We start from the raw sequence: 20,462 nt of genomic DNA, 5'->3' as shown, positions 1-20,462 counted from the left end.
GATTAACAGATGGGTTGCAATTGTGCAACCTTTATTAGGCTGAGAAGTTAAGATGGCATTAGACTGATAAAGAATTCATAAATGAGGGTTTTTTTTAAGATCTACCAGTTAATGTACATATACGTTTAAGAAAAACATACCACTGTGACACGCTCTAACAGTCATTTCCTTTAAACAATACTTTAAATAATAGTCCAGCAAAATATGCTATTTTCATGGTGCAAGAGCTCCTACTGTTGCTCCCCTGTTCTGCATACAGTGCCACTTCTAACAAATGATACTGTCACACAAACAAAACAATAACTGTCACATATTGCTAAAGAAATCAATCTTCTAATAAGGAACACAAAATATTTATAAGACATTCTATTTAGGCTACTCTTAACACGAAATTCCTGTCTTCTCTGAAAAGGGAACATTCTAGTCATAATGCAAGACAGCTTTCAGGACAGCAACTTAAAATATAATGTGTTCAAACTCCTTGTGCCGTATACAACACTTCCAATGAAACAAAACATTTTTACTTGCTAAAGAATCTGCAGACCACTGCAAAGCGCTATAAAATACAYTTTATAGTTGGAAATCTTGTTTTATGTCCATGATCAAAGTAAAATAATTTGCTCCCTCTGTATTTTTAACTACACATTTTACCAGGAAAATAAATACATATGGGAATGTAACTTATTTAAAGTATTTTCTTATGTGATGATTATGCAATTTACAGTGCAAAGATGCATTTTTCAAAGTAGCACAAATTTTCTGCAATTTCTAAAATAAATTTGCTTTACAACATTGCTGTTGTGAGGTATTTTTGTAAGAAAGATGTGTAGATATATCTAAAAAAGCTCACCTATCTGGGTCAAATCAAACAATTCCCTCAAAATAGTGTCTCAACTATATTTTAACAAAGATGCTGGTGTTTTGAATTATTTTATTTGCCGACTTGTATCTAGGGTGAAACTGAAATTTTTGGTGTCAATCACCAGTACAGAAAGAAAAATAATAAGATGGTAAAGTGACTTTTCAGTAGAAGACTGTCGCACTTCTTACGTACCTCTGGCATGGAGCTGACTTCATGCACCTGCCCGATAAGTTTACAGTAGGATTGAAAAAGCAACAGCAGCTGGAAGTGGAGTTTATATAATCTCTGACACAGTTCCAGTTGCTAAGGAAAAATTTACAGAAGAATAAATAATTAATAAAGAATAGTGATGTGGGATATCTTTGAATAGATAATAAAATACATTTGAGATATAAATTATTAGTTCTCCATCAAAAAGACATTATGTTACTAATTTAAGATMATATACGCTACATACACTATATATTACTCAGAAAACAGGTAATAAGCTATTTCTTCTGCAGGTGGGTCATACACAGTATTGAAAATCAAAATCAAAATGTAGTACTTGTSAGCATTGATCTCCAAGCAGTTTATATAGGTTAGCTTCATTATTGTCATTTTCCAGCAGGAAAGCAGAGGCAGGGAATGGGGAAAATGGCTTTGCCATATAGGACATTAAACTCCTCAAGCATTCAGGAATGTCCAAAGGCCTCTTCTGAGAGGATGGAAATCCAAAGAGAAGCAACAAAATGTCTCTATAGGGTCAAAGCTCTTATGTGTTTCTATGAGGGGAGAGAACAGAAAATCCAGCCAAGGAAGGGAAGGAAGGAAGAAATGCCAGCTCTGCAACTTAGACCTCAGCTCATGGGTTTTCCAGCATGTAATGAAGCCATACAGTGGCAGACTGTGCTGCACGTGTACAAAGAAAAGAAAAGAAAAGAAAAGAAAAAAGTGGCCTCTACATATTGCCCAGGAATAAGTAGGTGCTGCCTATGAATATTAACTTGTTTCTCCCAGTGTGAGGAGCAGCAGCACACGGAAGATGCTGGGTGCCTCAAAGTCAAATGAAACGGCYGTGTGTGCCAGAGAAGGCAAGTTAATGCCCGTGGTGCTAGTGTCTGGGTGTCCCTCAGGAGGGGCCATGCAGCAGTGCCACRGGTGGGGCATGGTAGGCAAGTGGGGCTATATTTTACCTTTCACACATTATGGAATAAGTCAAATTTCTACAAGTACAACTGAGGAAGCTTCCCATTACTTTGGYTGGAATGACTCACAGGCATGGGACCCGTATCTGAATTGTCTTCTACACAGACACAGTGACCACAGGTGGGTCATGGGCAAAATGGATCTTTCCATTTGCTTGGGGAAGTTATAGCAGAGTTTCATGCCAAACATATGAGAAAAAGAAAAAAAGAGGATGCTACTAATGTCTTTGCTTCTTCAATGCACTTTGTACATGCTAAGCTACCAGCGTGTACTTTAGCTATTTGCTGAATTGAGGGTCAGTGCAAATGCTAGCACAGCATTAAGAAAAAGTCCTCTTAAAAACATCATGGCATTAATTTGACTGAAATGTTTGCTTACATATGCTTTGGTAGATCAGCATAAAAGTGAATGTGTTTGTATTAATAAGTCAAAATTAGAACCATATTTTTAGTGTTTCCAGTTCTCAAAATTTCTTAGCAGGCGAGGCAAGTCTGAGGGGCTGAGGTAAAACCCCCGGTTCTTCAGCAAATTTCAACTTATTTTGTCAGGCAAAGGCSGGCAGCAACTACTCAGCTACCACCAGTGAGTTCAGGGCACCACCATGATGGGGCAGAGCCATCCACCTGCTGAAACCCACCCATGGGAGCTCAAGTGAGGAGGAGGAGGAGCCCAAGGTGAGGAGGAGGGGGGAAAAGGCAGAAATGGATCTGTGATCTGCTAGGGCAGAACTGTCTTGTGAGCAGGTACCACATGTGCCCGTGGCCAAGAGAATATAAAGCAGGACATGAGGGGGACACAGTCTGATAAATAAACCTGTCCAGAGGCCACTGTCTGGAAGTGAGGCCACACAGCACCACCAGTCTGCATCTTTGTGGCTAAACTTTCGCATCCTGAAATGAAAAGTGACCTTTTAAAGATGGAGCCTACTGGGAATGGGTTGGGTACCTCCTAAAGGAGGCTGTGGCAGGACAGAGGCCGGGGCYGAGGCCAGGCACGCAGGAGCAGCATCGGCTTGGGATGGGATGTGGGGCAGTGCGAGCAGCCACGCTTGCTCCCTGGGCCACAAGTGGGGAYACAGCTCGGCATTCCTGCAGCCTGGATTGAAATAACTGGTGGAATTTTGGAGAACACAGCTCGGCATTCCTGCAGCCTGGATCGGAATCACTCTGGTGAAATTTTGGAGAACTGGCAACACTAATTAGCAGCTAAACACACATATACCTGAAGCTGTCAGGGAGTTAAAAATTAACTGAAAACCAGGGCACGGTATTAAAAAAAAAAAAAAAAAAAAAAAAAAAAAAAAGAGACAGCTTGGGATATCACTCGTGATTTTTTTCTTAGTCCTCGAGGAGCAATAATTCACTTTTACTGGCTGCTAATTCACTCCACTGGCTGCTAAATTGAATTAAGACAAGCTAAAGGCAGTGTGAAGAATGAGGCTGGACTCATTTTTGTTTCTTTCTAGGTATTAGAAACTGATAATGGTGAAACTATTCATCAACATTTAAAAAAGAGAAATTTGAAATGTAACCATCAGTTATAAATGGTAGCTTTCTATAAATACAAACTAAAAAACACGAATTGTTAAATAGCAAAGATTTAAATTTAAAAAGTTATCTTAAAAGACTATTCTGAACAGCATGTGAAAAATGTCAGAATCTTATAGTATTTTTAGATTTCACAGAACACACCTTAGTAAATTATTTCAGTCACTGCATGTAGAACCACATTTTCTACAGAGAAAAATCATRATGAAAAAGGAAAGCATGCTTAGAGGGAAATCAGTAAAACTGGGGTGCATTAGTCCATCTAGAGATGGACAAAGAATATGAAAGAACTTCAACTTACTGCAAGAGATTCCATTTGCTACACAGCAAGCATGGCACAGGAAAAAAAGGAAAGGAAAGAAAGTATAGTGTCAGTGTAAYGCATGCAATAGGAAGCACAGCCCATCTCTAATAGCATAACTTGTCAGCAGTATTAGCAATGCTTGCCTCAACCTGATAACTGGTTGGAAATACCACATACAACATGCACAGCAGTCTCACTAAATAAAATTAAGCTTTAATTTTAATGGTAAATAACAGACTAAATATCATCAGTTAGAGCCTCAGRTTTATTAGGTTTGGTTTATCCTCTTCTGGAACTTGCAGTAAAGTGGTAGAAAATCCTTGAAATAACACCTTTATTTCAATTTGCTCTCTAATACTGGAATTATTGAGCTAATATCACAGAAGTAATCAAAACATTATGCAGAGTTTTCAAGTGATTGACAGAAGTGAACTTTGTTATTTGTAAGCATTTGGTTATTTATTAATACTTCCATTTTTGGATATCATAAAGCTAATGAAATTTCCAGGATAAGACTTGTGACTGTTAGGTTTATTACTTGGCACATGTCAATGGAAACATTCTGCATTTAACTCAAGTTACGGCTGTCATAATAACAATAATAAAAATAAAAATCCAAGGAAAATGACAGATTAGTTCAATTCCATGGCAGCACGGTAAATTCAGACAGATTAGTGTTTCTTTCTCTCACCAGTAAYGATTCACTGATTTTTATTTTTTTGAATTGTTCTGGAGCAACAGACCTGTTGCATTAGTAAATAAAATGCCTAACAGACCTGTAGCACTTCAATGATTAGAAGAATAATGTCTCAGAAATAAACTTCTATCATCTAAAAGAAGACCCTTCTATCATCAAAAAGAAAACTTCTTTACTTTGTCAAGAACTTAAATTTTGCATCACTCAATTGTGCATTTCTAGTGCAGCTTTCAATATTATGTATATTATATCATCATGGTGTCTTAGATCAACAGAGTCCTCACGTATGGCTGCCACCAACAAACCACAAGGACACCTGCCCTGTTAGAGCCAGATGTCAGCACATACACACATGATGTGAATAAACATTTGGAATTTTTATTAAAATGATTGCCATTACCATCAATGCAATGGCAGCAAATGCAGCAATGCTAAATAATGTTAACTCAGCATAGGCAAAGTATTGCAGCCTGGCTTCTTTCCAYAGGCCTTTTTATTAAAAATGCAGGAAAAATATTTCTCTCAATGCCTCACTACTCTTCCATACAACCACAACAAGCTAAGGTTTGCACTTGATGTGAAGTGTAAGCTTTATACTTGATGTGTAAAATTTTGTGCATTTAATATTATTTGAACATTTTTCCCTGTACTTATTACTCCAAAAAAAAAATTATCTTGTCAGACTGCATACAGTTCACGTAAGTTAAGCTTTGCAAAGCCAAATTTAAGACAAGAAGATGAAGACAGGAGACAGACCACTGTGCTCTAGGGAAGTCACAGGTATGCGGCTTTGAAGTTTTCCAAACTTGCTTGCATCTGAAGCTCCTCTGAATTTCAGCATGCTGCGAAATTTCATTTGGGTTTTTAAATATATTCAAATCCATATATGATTTCTAACTTGCCATGGAATTCACTTTATAGAAGAAGGGGGAAAGCAGCATGTAAGAGAATTACGTGGTCATCATCCCCCAGAAAAACTGCCTTGAAAAACTTGTCTCTAGTCCTCTGGAGAGGGCAGAGGGAAGAAGGAAGAAAGCTTCATCTTACATGAAATTCCTCCAACACTGAATGAAAATATACTGATCTTTCAATAAATATTGCAATGTAAATTATGGATACTCTACTTAACATGGCTCTCTACCTTGATGATTTTAACTCCTCTTTCTATATCCTACAGCATAAGTTTAAATATTCCTTGGAGGTTGACAAGATGATAATTTTGGACTTAGCTGACATTTCTCAGTGCCTGCTCAGGTAGTGTCTTTGATAGGTTAAAATATTGAATGTTCAGTCTTTGTATATTTTGCACTGTCTTTCAAGCAGCCAGCGAACGTTACACCTGTCCAAATCTGTAGCTGCAAGGAAACCCAAAGCAACAGGCACATTTTGAACTATCTCAGCAAAGTCCTCGTGTCAACTTCCAGGGAATAACATACGTTTTGGGCTGAAAGAACATTTCTGGGGAGAGACCAGGGATTTCTGCAGGAATCAGAAATCTTCCTTTTCCGCAGTAAGGACATTAACCTTGGCTTCACAAAACGCACATTTAATTTTGAAGCAGAACATTTAATTAAAAAAATACAAATGGAATAAAAATACAAATACACTTCTAACTTTCAGATGCTTTAGACCCTCTAAATAAAACTGAGCCCGGTTCATTGTCTACTACTTTTTAACATTTGCTCTGCTCAACTCTTAAAAAAGATACAGTCAGCTGTACATGTTATCCTCCATCTCATTTTTCATATTTTAACAAGAGGGATGAAGAGCAGAAATCCATTATACAGAGCAAGACATGTAACATTTACGGCTCAAAGCCACTGTTCAGGGTGTCTCTCACAGGAGAGGTAATAGCAGGTGTCCCAGGTGCCCCTCTTATTTAAAAAAAAAAAACTTTGGGGAATACTTCACTCATTACATACCTGTGCACCACTGAAATTAAGGAAAGGAATCTCTTATTTAAATGCATTGGAAAGTATGTGTAACTTGCTGGTGCCAATGCCAGTTAGTTTGCTAGGAAGTGTGATTCTATCCAGAGGTTTTAAGGCCAATAAGATCAAGGAAATTTAAATACAGTGGTGGCAAGGATTGGGATTAGAGGGCAATGAAAAATTAAGGGAGAATGATGGCAGGAGGAGAAATAGGGAGAGTGAGGCATTAATATAAAAACAAAAGGAAAGAAAATAAATTGTAGAAGACAGAGGGAGGAATAAACTGAAATCAGCTTGAGAAGAAAACAGGAGAAAAACCACTAAAACATGGAGTAAAGCAGGGTAAAAATGTCATTGTTGTGTTTTACAAAACAYGGAGAGAGGAGAGGTCAGGTTTTTCTATATGCTGGTGTTATTTCCTAGTTCTTGCTCCTTTTCCTCAACTACCTCTTTTTCTCATCCTTTTTTTTTTTCCCTCAAAGGAAAAAGGTCACAAAATAGTATTTCCAGCTGATGGTGCTGATTTCTGAAAAGGTTGGTATCTTCACTGGAATCAATGCACTAAGTATATACTTATGTGAGTGTGTATGTGGATAGATATATTTGTGTGTCTTTGTAAAACCTCTGTTCAAAAGAGATGTAAGAGATATGTTGGCTTTTCCATAAACAGTTCTGTACAGCATAAATCATTTCACTGGCCACTTCACAGTCACTGCTTTGTTACTACCAGGCTACTGGCTTTAGATCAGACAAGTCTCACATTTTGGGRATCAGAGATCAAGTCAAAAAGACCCTACTGCTGCTGGGCAGACTGACTCCAAGAGCTCTGGGTCAAATGGGCACAATGTGGAAGCAGAGGCCAACGGGAGAGATGGTCAGGGAYGCTGTGCTGTGGGAAACTGCTGCTGCTACAGGCAACACGGGTACCTCAGAGCCCTGAGTGCAGAACTGGGCTGTGCCCAAGCCCAGCACAYGGACAAGGAGGTRTTAGACTCTCAAGGCTCCAAGAAAGAAAGTGAAATAGTTCTGAGTGAAATAAAGAGAAATGAAAATGAGTGAGATAGCTCTGCTCATTCATTACCTTCTCTTCTGAGTCCCCTGGCTGGCAGGTGATAACTCCATCTCGTGAGCCCCCAGCAAATGTTGCCTTGCAGTTTGCAAGCCACTGTTTTCAGAGACAAATTAAAAGAAGATATGAATAAGGTCTATAGCTTGATTTGCASAAGTATTTCAGTTTCACAGCATAGTATGTAAACACAAAAATTTGTAGTTGAATTCTTTATTCAAACAGCAGACAATTTGCTTTGGCTGTAACTTGACCYGAACTTGAACAACTTGAATTGAACACATCAAGAAAATGAGGTAGGATAAAGGAAAGACCAGGAATATTAGAAAAGATTTTAAGATTAAGAGATGCAATTGTCTTTTTTTTTTTTTAGCTTTAGTTCCTATGTTCTGGAAATAGCTTTTAATAAATCCAATATTTGAAACATACTGTTTAACTCAATATTCATTTAAACAGCTCCGATTTGATTTGCAGTCACATGACAAAGAGTAAGTACACATACAAAAAATATAAATAAATAAATATATATATAGTTTAGTTTACCGAGAGAGTTGCTTCTTTCCTATTGTTGTATGTGTCCAGATACTCTTGTAGTTCTAGAACACTGAATTTCAGCTTTTCAAGAAGACCACAGGAGAGAAGCTGGAAAAATTAAATCAAAAGGTTAATAAATGTCATTTATAAAAGGATAAAAAAAAAAGTAGAACTTTAAGGATACAACAGAAAAGACCTTGGAAAAGAATACTTAGCTTTAGAGATACTGCTGCTGAAAAATATTTGATAATATATTTATACAAATACAATATATAGAAAGAGGATATTATATTGAAAACCCAACAGTGCTTGTGCACATTTTGGAACTGAAATTGTGTTCTTTAACAACACAGGATTCCTCTAAARAAAWACATAAATAAATAAWTTTTATAACATAAATAAATAAATACATTTTATTTAATAAACATAAAATAAAACACTGCACAAAGCTTAAGGACATAATCTGCAAGCTCTTCAGTGAGGAAAGCCTCATCTCTTCTGTGGTCACAGCAGCACGTGAAAAGCTGGTCCGGGATTGCACTTCAGAAATTCCTACCTCTGTATTCCTGCCTGAGACCACTTGGACCTGAGACTGCTGGATGAATAGGGCCAGAATAAGCAACCTGGGAAGACTGGTTTCATTTCCTATTACAAAGGTTCATTACACAGCTCACAACACAGCTCAATCACAGAAGATACTGTCAGCTTTCATGCCAAAATAYGTAAAAAATAGCTCTCCATTTCCTTTCAGAGAGTGAACTGGGTCTGGCAGGCAATTTCTTTATGTGTCCAAGACCAGAAGATACGAAGTAAGAGAAAGGAGGTGGGTACCCTTTTGACATACTTGTTCAAAAACTAACTGTAAGTGAAATAACCAGTGAAATAACCCATGGCATTGCAGCACGTGGCTTTCTCAAGGRATATACTCACTGTTTCTGCGTCTACGAACAGGGTCGGACATTCTGAACACGTCGTTAACATCTGAGAAGACCTTACAAACTTGGAGCCTATTCCTCGCAGGTTGTCTCCTAAGTAACTAGCTGCATCACACGTTAGGAAGCAGAATCTTTTCTGAATATTCTGTAAAGCAAAAGAGGGCTCATCACATTTTTCRCTCAAGCACAAGCTTCTTTCCTTTGTAAACAAATGCCATGCATTTTTTTTCTTCGTAAAATAACACGTGCAATGGAGAACATCTCCCTGTGGACAACCATGAGGTTGCTCAAGGATCCTGAGTTTGCTCAAGGATCCTGAGTAATAATTATCATGGTGTACAAGTTCCTTCTACTGGACAGCTGTGAAACCACTCACAGAATTTGTATCTACTACTAAAATACGTTTCTTTTATGTGAAGGTGATTCATTCTTCACAAAGCCTTCTACACACACATAGCTTTTTCTTAGCTGTACAGAGTTAACTGAGTTGATCAGCACATTACTTTTTCTGTCCATTCCGGCCATTGTTTTGTTACTACTCCATGTCAAATGGCTAATCAGACCACGTAAAGAGYATCCTAATGCCAAACAGCAGCATGGAAAAATCATAAAAGTAGCTCTGTTTTCTCCTATGGGAAAAACTTTCCTGCTGCTTGGGAGCACTCCAGAAATACTGCATTGCATCCGGGAATTATTCTTTTCAGAAGGTTTTCTTTTTGGTACTTTACGTTCCAGAGGCAGGCTAGGGCTACTACTTTTTTTCCAGCCCCCCAGCAAATACCTAAATACATAGAAATTGCAGACAAATACATAAATAACATATTTAAATGAATAATAAGKAAAAACAATGTTAGGCTTCCAGGAAGTGAAATAGTTATACAGATACACACWCAGCTGGTTTCATTACCAAAATATATCTCATTACAGTCTGCAGCTCAGCAGGTGGGAGTAACATGTTTTTTAAATAAAATTCATTTCTACATGATTTATCTCACATTAACCATAGGCATTTCTGAGAGGACTATAGATTAGGACCTGTATCAGTGTAAGTATTCCCTATCAGATAGATCTAAGTGCTTTTCAAATATGAAAATCACCATTCTGATCTATTCTGATCACTAAGATATGAATAATCCACTATTGCTCCTGCTTTGGGATATGTAAGTGAAGTACCAAAAATCAGCTGAGCTGAATCCAGAACTGTATGGAAAATGTCTGTAAGAGTGGACTTAAAAACAATGCTATATAGACTATCAGTTTTAGAGTACAAAGCAAAAATAATTGATAAGATGCCTAAAACAGTTTTCTCTACAGACAGATTATTAAGTAATTGCTCATTTGTAAGCCTCTCTGTAAAGCACCTGAACTGGCCCTGAYAGTAGACAAGACCAGACTGATACTTGACTTATCATGTGTTTTTGCCCTTTTATTTCAACACTGAAACGAAATGTTACATGTGTCACTCGGCTGGTTGTCCAGACTCTCTGTTGCACCATTTGCAGCACAGGATGGAGCAGATGTATCCAGTGATCCCCAAAAAAGCTCCCAGCTCCCCACTCTGACAGGGAAGCTGAGTTCAGTGCACTGCCAAAATAGGCYGGACATAATTCTAATACTTTAATATTTTATGATCTTCCCACAGCCATCTGTATTTTTTTTTTTACAGGCAATGGACAAGTTAAAAAAAAAATCACAAAAATGCATGAAAAATAAGCTGKGCACAGCACTGGCTTGGTGCTCATGGGCATAAAAGGGCATAAATCATTCTCTGAGTGGCTATGATCACAGAATGTGAAGAATAAATATTCATGCAACTGATTCCTTGTTTGTCCATGACACAATCTCCACAGTTCATGTGGGATCAGACAAATGCTGCAGGCTAAAAAGCAGATACAACTTTTGAGTCTGAATAACACAACTATTTCTACTATAAATCAGTTGAAGGCAGTGCTATTTTCTTTTCAAGAATAATAGTTGCTTATTTTCTTTCCATGAACAGAATGAAAAAAGACACACAGATTCCAATAGATAATTTACACAGATGAAACTTTAAACTGGTGGTACTTGAATCCAACTCATACATTAGGGCATCACTTACACATTAATTATGTTAGCAAGAACAAAGCTGATATCTCTTCTCCAGCTCAGAGAAAGTAAACTGAAATTGTTCATTACACAGTGGAACAAGTGGTTAAAGTTAGAAGAAACAAGTTATTGGAAAGCAGACAAGCAATAATAGCCAGAAGGAATAGGCTAATAAGCAAAAGACCCCAAAAATCATAGTGCATAACCAGAATGACAACACTGGGCAGCTCAGCAGATACTTGATGGCATAATTTTCATAGCTACAACACTAATTAGATTTGCTCAGTTAAGAAGCAGTGGCAGGTTCCAGAATGAGGATTTTACCCTGTATATCAAAAGGCAGAACACATAATTCTGAAAGTCTCTGAATAATAATAAAGGATGGAAAATGAGAGAGGTATTGACATTGCTGGGGTTCTGGTACAGGACACCAACCCCAGAAAATGAATATTTTTATGATCAACTAACAGCATCGCCCAAACCACTGGCACTGGTGATATTGGGAGAGCTCTACTTAGTTTTCTTCTCAAAATAAAGATTCCATCCAAGTTTTTGGCAAAACTGGTGCTACTGGAAATTTCTGAAACTGCTAATTGTGTTTTGGAAAGGGAGATCAAGATTTGATCCTAATCAACATAAAGACCTAGCTGAGATTTTAAACATGGAAAGCAAATCAGATAAGAGGGCTTATGGAGCAGAATCCTAGAAATGTTGGTCAGARGGGACCCTGCAGATCATCTAATTCAGACTTTAAGATGAAGCAGGAGTATTGACAAGACTAGGTCAGCTCAAGCTGAGTCCTGCAGGCTCCAGGGCCAGAGCCTCTCTGGGTGACCTGTCCTAGTGTTGTGCTCCCCTCCTGGTGAAGAGTAACTGATCCCAAGCAGTGAAGGGATGACTACAGAAATGACTACAGCATTCAGGATTGGTAGGGAAGAGCTTGTTGGGAAGAGGAATTAACAGCAAGATAAAAGATATATTAAGATATACTTATGGCTAAACCACAAATATTTTGGTCATGCAAAGAAAAAGAGGGGGGGGGGGAAAGAACAAAAAATGGAATTGGGTTGAATTACTAAATTTGGACACCAAAAATAGCATGACAATGCAGGCACTCAAGTCAGAGAATGAGATGCCAACTACAAGTAGCAAGAGACAGAACGAATGACAYGACAATGTTCTAGAAATACTTAAGAAGAAGATTAAGGCCTCATAGCTACTAACAGATGTTRCTGAAAAGACTCAATAGCCGAGTGCCTTCTTTTACTTCTCTCTTCCCAGGAAGGACATCTGTACACAGCTTAAACAGCTAACAAATCAGATGAGAACAGATCTTGCCAGAAAGCACTTAGAAATTTTCACATCATTGGGGACTAGGGATATTCATGCTAAGATACAATACTGGCTGAAGAGGTCTAGGAGCCATAACAATTACCTTTGACAACTTAGGGAGTTATACAAAGCCTGAAGAAAGTGTTTATCTCAAAAAATGAGAGTCCAGGGCTTAAGCACTAAGTTCAAGGAAATGTGGGCAAGCACTGGGCATGAATAACAGGTAAATCATTTTATTCAGAACAAATCATATCAAGCCAATCTAATTTGCACAAAAGGGTAAAAGCTTCTCCTAAGGGGAGAAACACTTGATCTTATGTACATTAATTAACTTACTATCCTAGAAGTAGGGAAGAGAAACCTGGCCTAGGGGTAACCAATTGGAAAGATAGATCTAATAGGATAACTTGGGGATTTGTCTCGGATAGGCAGTATCCAAGTCATAAATGGAAATACTGAATGATGGAATTTGCAATGTGCTTATTGAATGCATGAATGATTAGGCTGTGGGGCTGCAAGCTCCTTGGAAGATTGGAGTCTAGTTTAGAATGATCCTGAGAAATTGGAGAAAGGAAAAAAGAACAAAGTTCTTCACCTCAGCAGGAACAATCAACAAAGCACGTTCAGGAATAATCAGAAAAGCAGAATTTTGTAGGAAAAGACCTGGATAGTTTATTACAAATGGTCTGTGTTGGCAGATAGACACACATTGGTGTCTATTACTTCATTAAATGTGTTTGTTTTTCAACTACATGAATTATTAGTTCTATAATGTGTTATCTTATTCTGTCCTTCTGGGCGCAGATTACAAATTGAAATCCTTCAAGCAAGGTCTGAAGGAAGCCTTTATGAGAAGGTCCTCATCATGTATATGAATGTCATATATGCAAAGAAAAACACAGTCACTGTGTGTTTTAGGTGAATGCAAATAAGAACAAAATATTCTCAGGACTTTTTTTTTCCTTAACCTGATGTTCTCTTCCAGCTAAGAAGAAGTTTTCTATTTACARAAAGGCTCAATTATGGAAACTACTTGCTAGCTCTCAAATTTGTGTGTCTTGGAACCGGATGGGCTGCTGGAAGACATTTGATTTGACTGAATACAAAGAGGCAGCTTAGAGCAGGGAGCCAYAAAGATTATCCAGAGATCTCCAAGATACCACTGGTTTACAGGAGAAGTACTTCAATAATTTCAGGAATTTTAAACAAGTTCGGCATGCTGTCGGCAAACATCCAAGACAGCATTAACTTGATACAGCCTGAAATATAGGTGCCCTGGAAAATACACTTCAAATCCTAAATTGACAGGCTGCTCCAAACAAGGATTTTGTTGCACTGTTAAATATTTTGGCAGTATTCCATGTTGCAAGCCTAGCACATAATAGGCTTGTTTCTCAAACTTCCTGTTGGTGAGGGTCGAAAGTCTTTTAAGCTAGTGATGAGTAGCAGAGTTTTAAGGTGCAAACACAAAATAATTCCAGGCGAGCTGGGTTCTTAATGCCAGAACACACCAACAATAGTACTCCTATGTTTTAACCCTAAATAAGAGGAGAAAGCTATTCTTACAGGTTAAAAATATCTCCATGACTTAGCTAGAAAATATTGGTTTGTTCATACATAGGAGCACCTTTAATTTTCCATTCTGTTCCTCAGCTTTTGCTGCTGTAGGTTTTTTTCAAGAACAGTSTTACATCCTCTCCTCCAGTTTCAGCTGAAGAAAATGAGGAAACTCTCTGATTAAAACAGGGCAAGCACAAGAGTAAATGACAGAAGTTGGAGTTGAATGGGCACTTTACAGGTAATTTTAAGGTCTTGCACTATTCAGGATCATTTGCTGTTTCAGATTTCAGAACTGCATGACAGCAGTTCCTCTGATGGTGAGTGAAAGGAAAAATAATGCTTACAACACTTAACAGGGCTACTAATCTCCAGGCCTTAAACCAGGAAAGCTTAGACATGTGTCCTGAACAAACACAGGACACGCTTTTGAAGTTGAGCTGTCATGTGCTCCAGTTAGAACTGTTTTTGCTTTATTTTTATAAAGAGTTATTTGTCAAACAKTTTTTTAAAGGATACCTAACCTTGGGCACCTATGTTTCCAGTGGTGCAATGTTTGAAGTGTAACACAGCTGATGCAGTTCGAGAAGACAAATTAATCCAGGTGAAGCACTGARGAAACAGGATGGAAACAAAATTCCTAACGTATGATGCTTCTTCCTCAAACCAATATAGTCTTAATATAGTCTTAAATACAACTGCAAAGGTCTTGAGATAGTGTATTTATTGGTAGGGTACCTTGGTAGTCAAGAAGTCCCCTATGATCTGAGACCRTGTGGACTTAGACTACCTTCATGAAGATACTTGGCTGGTATGTGCACTGCCGCAGCAGGATAACTATCATGCTCACATAAAGCAGAAGAAAACRCAGTTAAAAAAGGCTTAAAAATTAGTTACATTTGACAGCAATCATTCCTTAGAACAACTGGTACATTTACCTTTCTTTTCTCATTATCTTTTTGCAGGATGCTTGCATTTGCATTAGTGGTACATACGGTTTTAGAAGACAGAAGTCGAATTCAGGTCTATAGACTTGTAGTTTGGAATTTAAACTACACCATGGCAGCTAGATATTTATATTAAGATGATTAGATGCACAGTATTTAATCATGTTGACCTTACATAGGCATCCTCAGATTTCTACAGTTGAATATGAAAACATAGAGTTGCTGCAGGCTATTTCCTCTCTCTTGTAGTTATTGTTTCAGGTTTGTAGAGTAGAGAGGAAAATATTCCTTAAACTGAATCCACACCTTGTAAAGTTATCTTCAAACCTGCAAGTATGAGCTGCATAATATATTTATGATAAAACTCGTCATAAAAGACAGTCCTACATGAAAATTTGTTAAAATAATTCTGCAACATAGAAAGTTGCAGCGGTTGCAGTTACTGTTCATTACTGCTAATAAGTAACTCCTAACAGTTTTGTACAGTCTAAACCACTTGAGTTTTGAGTCTTAAACTTTTTTTTCCTCTTTTTACCTTAAACAGGGAAGAGAACACATGAAATGTGTACACGGCACAGGAGCCATCGGAGTCGCCCATGAGCTGGTTGATGTGACTGCGCCAGGCTTCCTCGGCGTCGTCGCACGCCGCCGGCTGGAAGGCCGCAAGGATGGCGGAGAAAAACGGCGAGGGAGGAGGCGACGCGTTCCGCTCGGCGTCTCCGAAACTGCGGAGCAAAGAAAGAAAGAAACCCCGCTGAAAGCAGGATACCCAGCAGGTGGCAGGTAAACGAGGCTATAGCAAAGAGATATAATCAGAGGACCTATTATGGCATCTTTTCAAAGTACCCCTGGGCTTTCCAAATACTTCAGAGGACTGGCAGTGGGTTGGCCACTAAGAGAAAAACACCTACAAAACAGAATCTCTATCTTCAGAGTGTTATCATTTGTCTTCACCCATTTCAGAAGACTTTTTTTTTTTTTTTTTTTCTACAAAACAGAATCTCTATCTTCAGAGTGTTATCATTTGTCTTCACCCATTTCAGAAGACTTTTTTTTTTTTTTTTTTAAACATACAGTTTACTGTTTCTCATGCATCCAGGCTGATTGCAGTGAGACTCGACTCTGCTCAGAGCTGGAAAGAGCTGCACTCTGCATGGCCTTGCAGAAACACGTACACGAGCCTCAAGAGCACACAGATGGCATTTTTGATAATATTGTGACCTTACATGACCCATATGTGATCAAAAAGATGAATGCATGGCTTATACGGCTTTCAGTTCACTAAACAGTATTTCCAAAGCCACAAATCTTTAAAAATCCTCCTGACTCTTTATGAAATACATTATGTACATAACAACTAACTGCACGGATTATGTACTTGATTCTCCTACCAGGAAAGTCTTGCTGTTTGGGGCCTGTGATAACTATAGAGGCACAGTGGGCATTCTCATTGCTTTWAACTGATGAGTATTTTACATCTATTATGCTCAAAATATCAATTTCTATGATGAAATTCCTTAATGCCTTGCTACCATTTTGCTGTACAGTGAAAAAAAATTTGTATAAGTAAGAATTTGCACCTGGTGAGAGCAAATTGTTCCAGCCTGTCAACTTTCTCCTCAGTCTCTGTCATATCCAGGCTAAGGCTATCACTGCATTCGAATGCTCCAGGCAGTTCATTTGTAGACCCCGAAAGGTCATCTTCATGGGCTGCTGTATCTTGCTCTTCATGGACAGCTTCAGCCTAAGGGAGCAAACATGAAGAACTATGAGCAGCATAACAAGAAATACTSTTCTGGCAAGTGGCAAACAGGAAAATAGTGAGTTCACTCCAGTAATAACTAGAAAAGATTAAACAAAACGAAAAAAAGCCATTAGGCTTTGTGTTAAACTGCCAAAGCCATACATTATAATTCGACATGAATGAAGTTACTCTTCAAAAATACTGTATTTCCTTAACTTGCTGACTTGGATCAATATTGTTTATAGAGACGTTTCTTTAACTCAATTCATCCAGCAAAAAATTTCAGATTTCAACACATTTGGCGACATAACAAGGAAGTACTTTTTCAGGAAAAAACACTAGAGTTCTTGTTCCTGCCAGGCTATTCTTGTCATTTTTTCACTTCATGCATGTACCAAAAACCCTCAAAAACACGTTGAAAAAAAAAAAATCATCTGGAAGACTAAATCCATCCTTAGAATTGAGAATTATTTTCTCAATTCTCCTCAATTTTCTCACAGTTACATAACTGCCAAGAGGTATCCAAAGCTTTTTACAGGCCACTAGAAAGATAATACTTTTACCATTTCCTTCTGCTTTTGCCCATTAACATCTAAAGGTTTTGAACTTTCTTGTTTCTTTGTTCTCTTGCAGTTTTAGTCTGCATATTTTTTTCTTCCTTTTTAGTCCTTTGCCTTTTGGATGCATCAATGGCACCTCTACAGAGTAGTTTCTGTCGGGATGGCCTCAGCGTGTAGCTGATAACCTTTCTCTGTCCTCTGGTTGGGATAGCTCATAGGGGCTGTGTGTGCATGTGCATATGTGCACACATATACATCTACTTGTACATCTATGGGTTGACATGAGAGAGGAAAATCTGTGGAAAGTGGAAATTGAAGAGAGAAAYGGCCCTCTGAAGTTACCAGACCTGTTAGAGTCCTAAAGAAAAATTCTGGGGACATGAATTTCAGAAAATTAAAGATGTTTATCAGAAAGGACAGGATCAAAATTAAGTAAGAAACTTTTTTTTTGTTTGTTTTGTTTTCTTTTCTTTTAAAAGTAGGAAGGATAGGAATGTTCCTGAGTCTAGGCCAGATGAAATGATTCAGAGAGCAAACCATCCTGAAATGAAAAACAAAAGCTATACAGCTGATTTACCAGAGTAGAAAACAGAGTATGTGGCAAGAAGCATAACTGTTTTATGCTTCTTTGGGAAGCAGTTATATTAACTACTTTAAAATATGAATAAATAGCTTAAAGTTTATTATGGCAATAAAAGTTCATATAAAAAACAGACTTTCATGGCAATCGGTGAGGGAGGAATAAAAAAAGAAAGAAACACCTCCCCACAGCCAGCAGAGTCACCTAAAATGCCCCAAAAGCAAGATAGAGTGTGCAATAAATTGGGATACACTTYCAGAAAGTGGGGAAAACTTGAAAAGATATAAAATAACATCTGAGCCTTTGTACTGCTCACAGTGTTATCACTACTTGCTAATTTCTTATAGCTTTCTTAAATGTTCTAATCACTACTTTTAACAGAAAATAAATGTAATTAATTTCTTGCGATTAGATCATTGACACCTTCATTTTGGCATTGCGATATTTCAGAAAGCCTTACTCAATCTGTCTGCTSTTGTCACTTTTGGCATCTATTTAAAGTTGAGGTGATAATTTTGATTATGATGCAATAGGCAAATGTTCTTGTATTAAATGTCTTTGTACTAAAGAAGAAACAAGAGTAGACCTCTGAATTTCCAATATACCATCACACTGAAAAGAGGAACACAGAGGAAAAGAAAACCAGGAAAGAACAGAGATTTTGTGTTATCTTATTAACTAAAATCAGTTAAGAGCAAGCTTCAGGTTTTCTGATCAGAAATTGGCTTTCTTGCTCAAAATAAATAACAAACCATGTCTTAACTTTGTTTTCAATGACTCCAGTTTGTTTTAAGTAAAAATACAGAAGTATGAATACTAGATGACAGTATATTTCAGGAAAAAAGCAAATAAACAAGAAGAAACACTAACAAAGCTTCCTGTGTAACGTTTAGCAATTAAAACATTATCCTGGTAACACTGGTTAAGTGTCTGTACACTTGGATCATGCATTTCACTGACRCCAAAGCTCTCTCAAGACTAGTTGAATTTGCCTGAAACCCACTCCCGTGATTTGTCATTATTGACTTCTTCACCTTTCCTTTTCCAGAGCTTTTTGCTTTTTGATGAACACTGGTGCATGACTGCTTGGACACAGGGACRGGAAAGAGGATTTTCCTTCTGCCAGTCGGGAACCCCTGGCTTACACGGCACTCACCACCTGTGACCTGCAATTCCCAATCCACCTGCCGGTCACCCAGGCAGCCACCACTCGCAGGGGTGTCTGCTCTCACTGCAGGTTCCYGAGCTGAAATTCTGCCAGATTCTGCTAGTGGCCCTTGCTATGAGGTAACTCCTCTACCAACACTTGTTTTCATGTAGCAGTTTCTCTTTTTCACTATTGTTATTCTGCAGAGCTCCTCTCCTCATCACAGCCCCCTCTTCCTGTTCCCTCTTCTTTGGGAAGGTTTCTGACATGCAGAACAGGCAGCCCAGCTCCAACCTCCTTCCCTGCTCCCTGCCCTCTTCCAGCTTCCATAACTTCTGCTATCTGCAGCACTACATCCCTTATTTGCAATTAGGTATTCGTGGCTGGATGGGGGAACTGGAATGAAAGCTGGTGGTCACACAAGACATTCACGTTGTTCCCCTGCCCCATTCGTTCACGTTGCTCTTCTGTAGAGGACACCCAGGTCTGACAWGACAGAGAACGCCTTCTTGGTGTCATAAAGCCCCCAAGAAACAAATGAAAATCAACCCCAAATCTTCACTTTCTGTATCTTGAAAGTGAGAACAAGAGCAGTAGAATCATCTGATCTCCTGTACATAGAAGTATCAAACACAAATATTATTAAAATTAACAGACACTCATACAATGGTGATCTTTTACCAACCTTACATTATGTTCAGGTTGCATCTTCTTATACAACTGTCGGAAATAAACTGGGCTTAACACGGCTGGTTCATCCTCCCAAACCCTGCCCCCCGCAAAAGCTGGCTTAATATTGTCATTATGAATTTTAAATTTCTGAGTGCCTGCCAAAAAGCAAGAACTGAATCCAGTGCACACAACTGTACAATAGGTTCCCACACACGAAAAAATCTGAGAATACATGCAGACACCCCCACACAAGTTAGCAAATCAGCTTGAAGAAGAAAACTGCATTCCCTTAGAGTCAAACCAGTTCATGAATTTATCTTGCAGCTACCTAGTAGCATTTTGGTGAATCTGAAAAGCAATATATTTAAGAAACAAYAAATAAAATTCTTTTAATGAGAAGAGGGAAAGTAGAAAAAAGAGAGTATGAACATACAGAAACATATGAATGCCTTTTTTATACTGCCATTATACACAGCAAGTGTGAATACACTTGCCTCAACAGACCAAAAAGCATTAAGTAAAAGGAACTTTTAAATATCTTATATAAAATATACTCTAGTTGGTAATAAAAGCAATATTCCTTCACCTTGGAAGTTTCAGATACTTGGAGATTGTTCATGTCAGGCAAAGAGACATCAAAGCTAGATGTTCCTATACTGAAGTGATGAGGGTCTGCTGAGGTTGTCTCACATGACGTAGAAAGTGAATCAATGTGATTTGTATCCTCAGATGGGGAAAGAGTTATAATCTGTTTAAAAGAAAAATTAATAAATA

At 38.1% G+C, this 20,462-nt stretch overlaps 1 protein-coding gene across 1 annotated transcript in view; it reads right to left on the bottom strand.

Annotated features, from left to right (window-relative positions):
- FRY (FRY microtubule binding protein) overlaps positions 1-20,462 on the bottom strand; it is a 193,951-nt gene that overhangs the window by 2,648 nt on the left and 170,841 nt on the right. Inside the window, exons 54-61 of the mRNA XM_026049852.1 lie at positions 20,275-20,436; positions 16,566-16,729; positions 15,521-15,710; positions 9,060-9,209; positions 8,139-8,237; positions 7,611-7,694; positions 3,899-3,916; positions 1,055-1,165 (exon numbers count right to left, since the gene is read on the bottom strand). Coding sequence (XP_025905637.1) covers positions 1,055-1,165; positions 3,899-3,916; positions 7,611-7,694; positions 8,139-8,237; positions 9,060-9,209; positions 15,521-15,710; positions 16,566-16,729; positions 20,275-20,436 — 978 coding nt within the window. The remainder of the gene's footprint in view (positions 1-1,054; positions 1,166-3,898; positions 3,917-7,610; positions 7,695-8,138; positions 8,238-9,059; positions 9,210-15,520; positions 15,711-16,565; positions 16,730-20,274; positions 20,437-20,462) is intronic.

Source organism: Nothoprocta perdicaria, unplaced genomic scaffold (genome assembly GCF_003342845.1).
Source record: "Nothoprocta perdicaria isolate Ctin4 unplaced genomic scaffold, notPer1 scaffold_62, whole genome shotgun sequence".
Classification (NCBI taxonomy): Eukaryota; Metazoa; Chordata; class Aves; order Tinamiformes; family Tinamidae; genus Nothoprocta; species Nothoprocta perdicaria.
The sequence above is the reverse complement of the archived record's forward strand: the minus strand, read 5'-3'. Positions and strand labels throughout refer to the sequence as shown.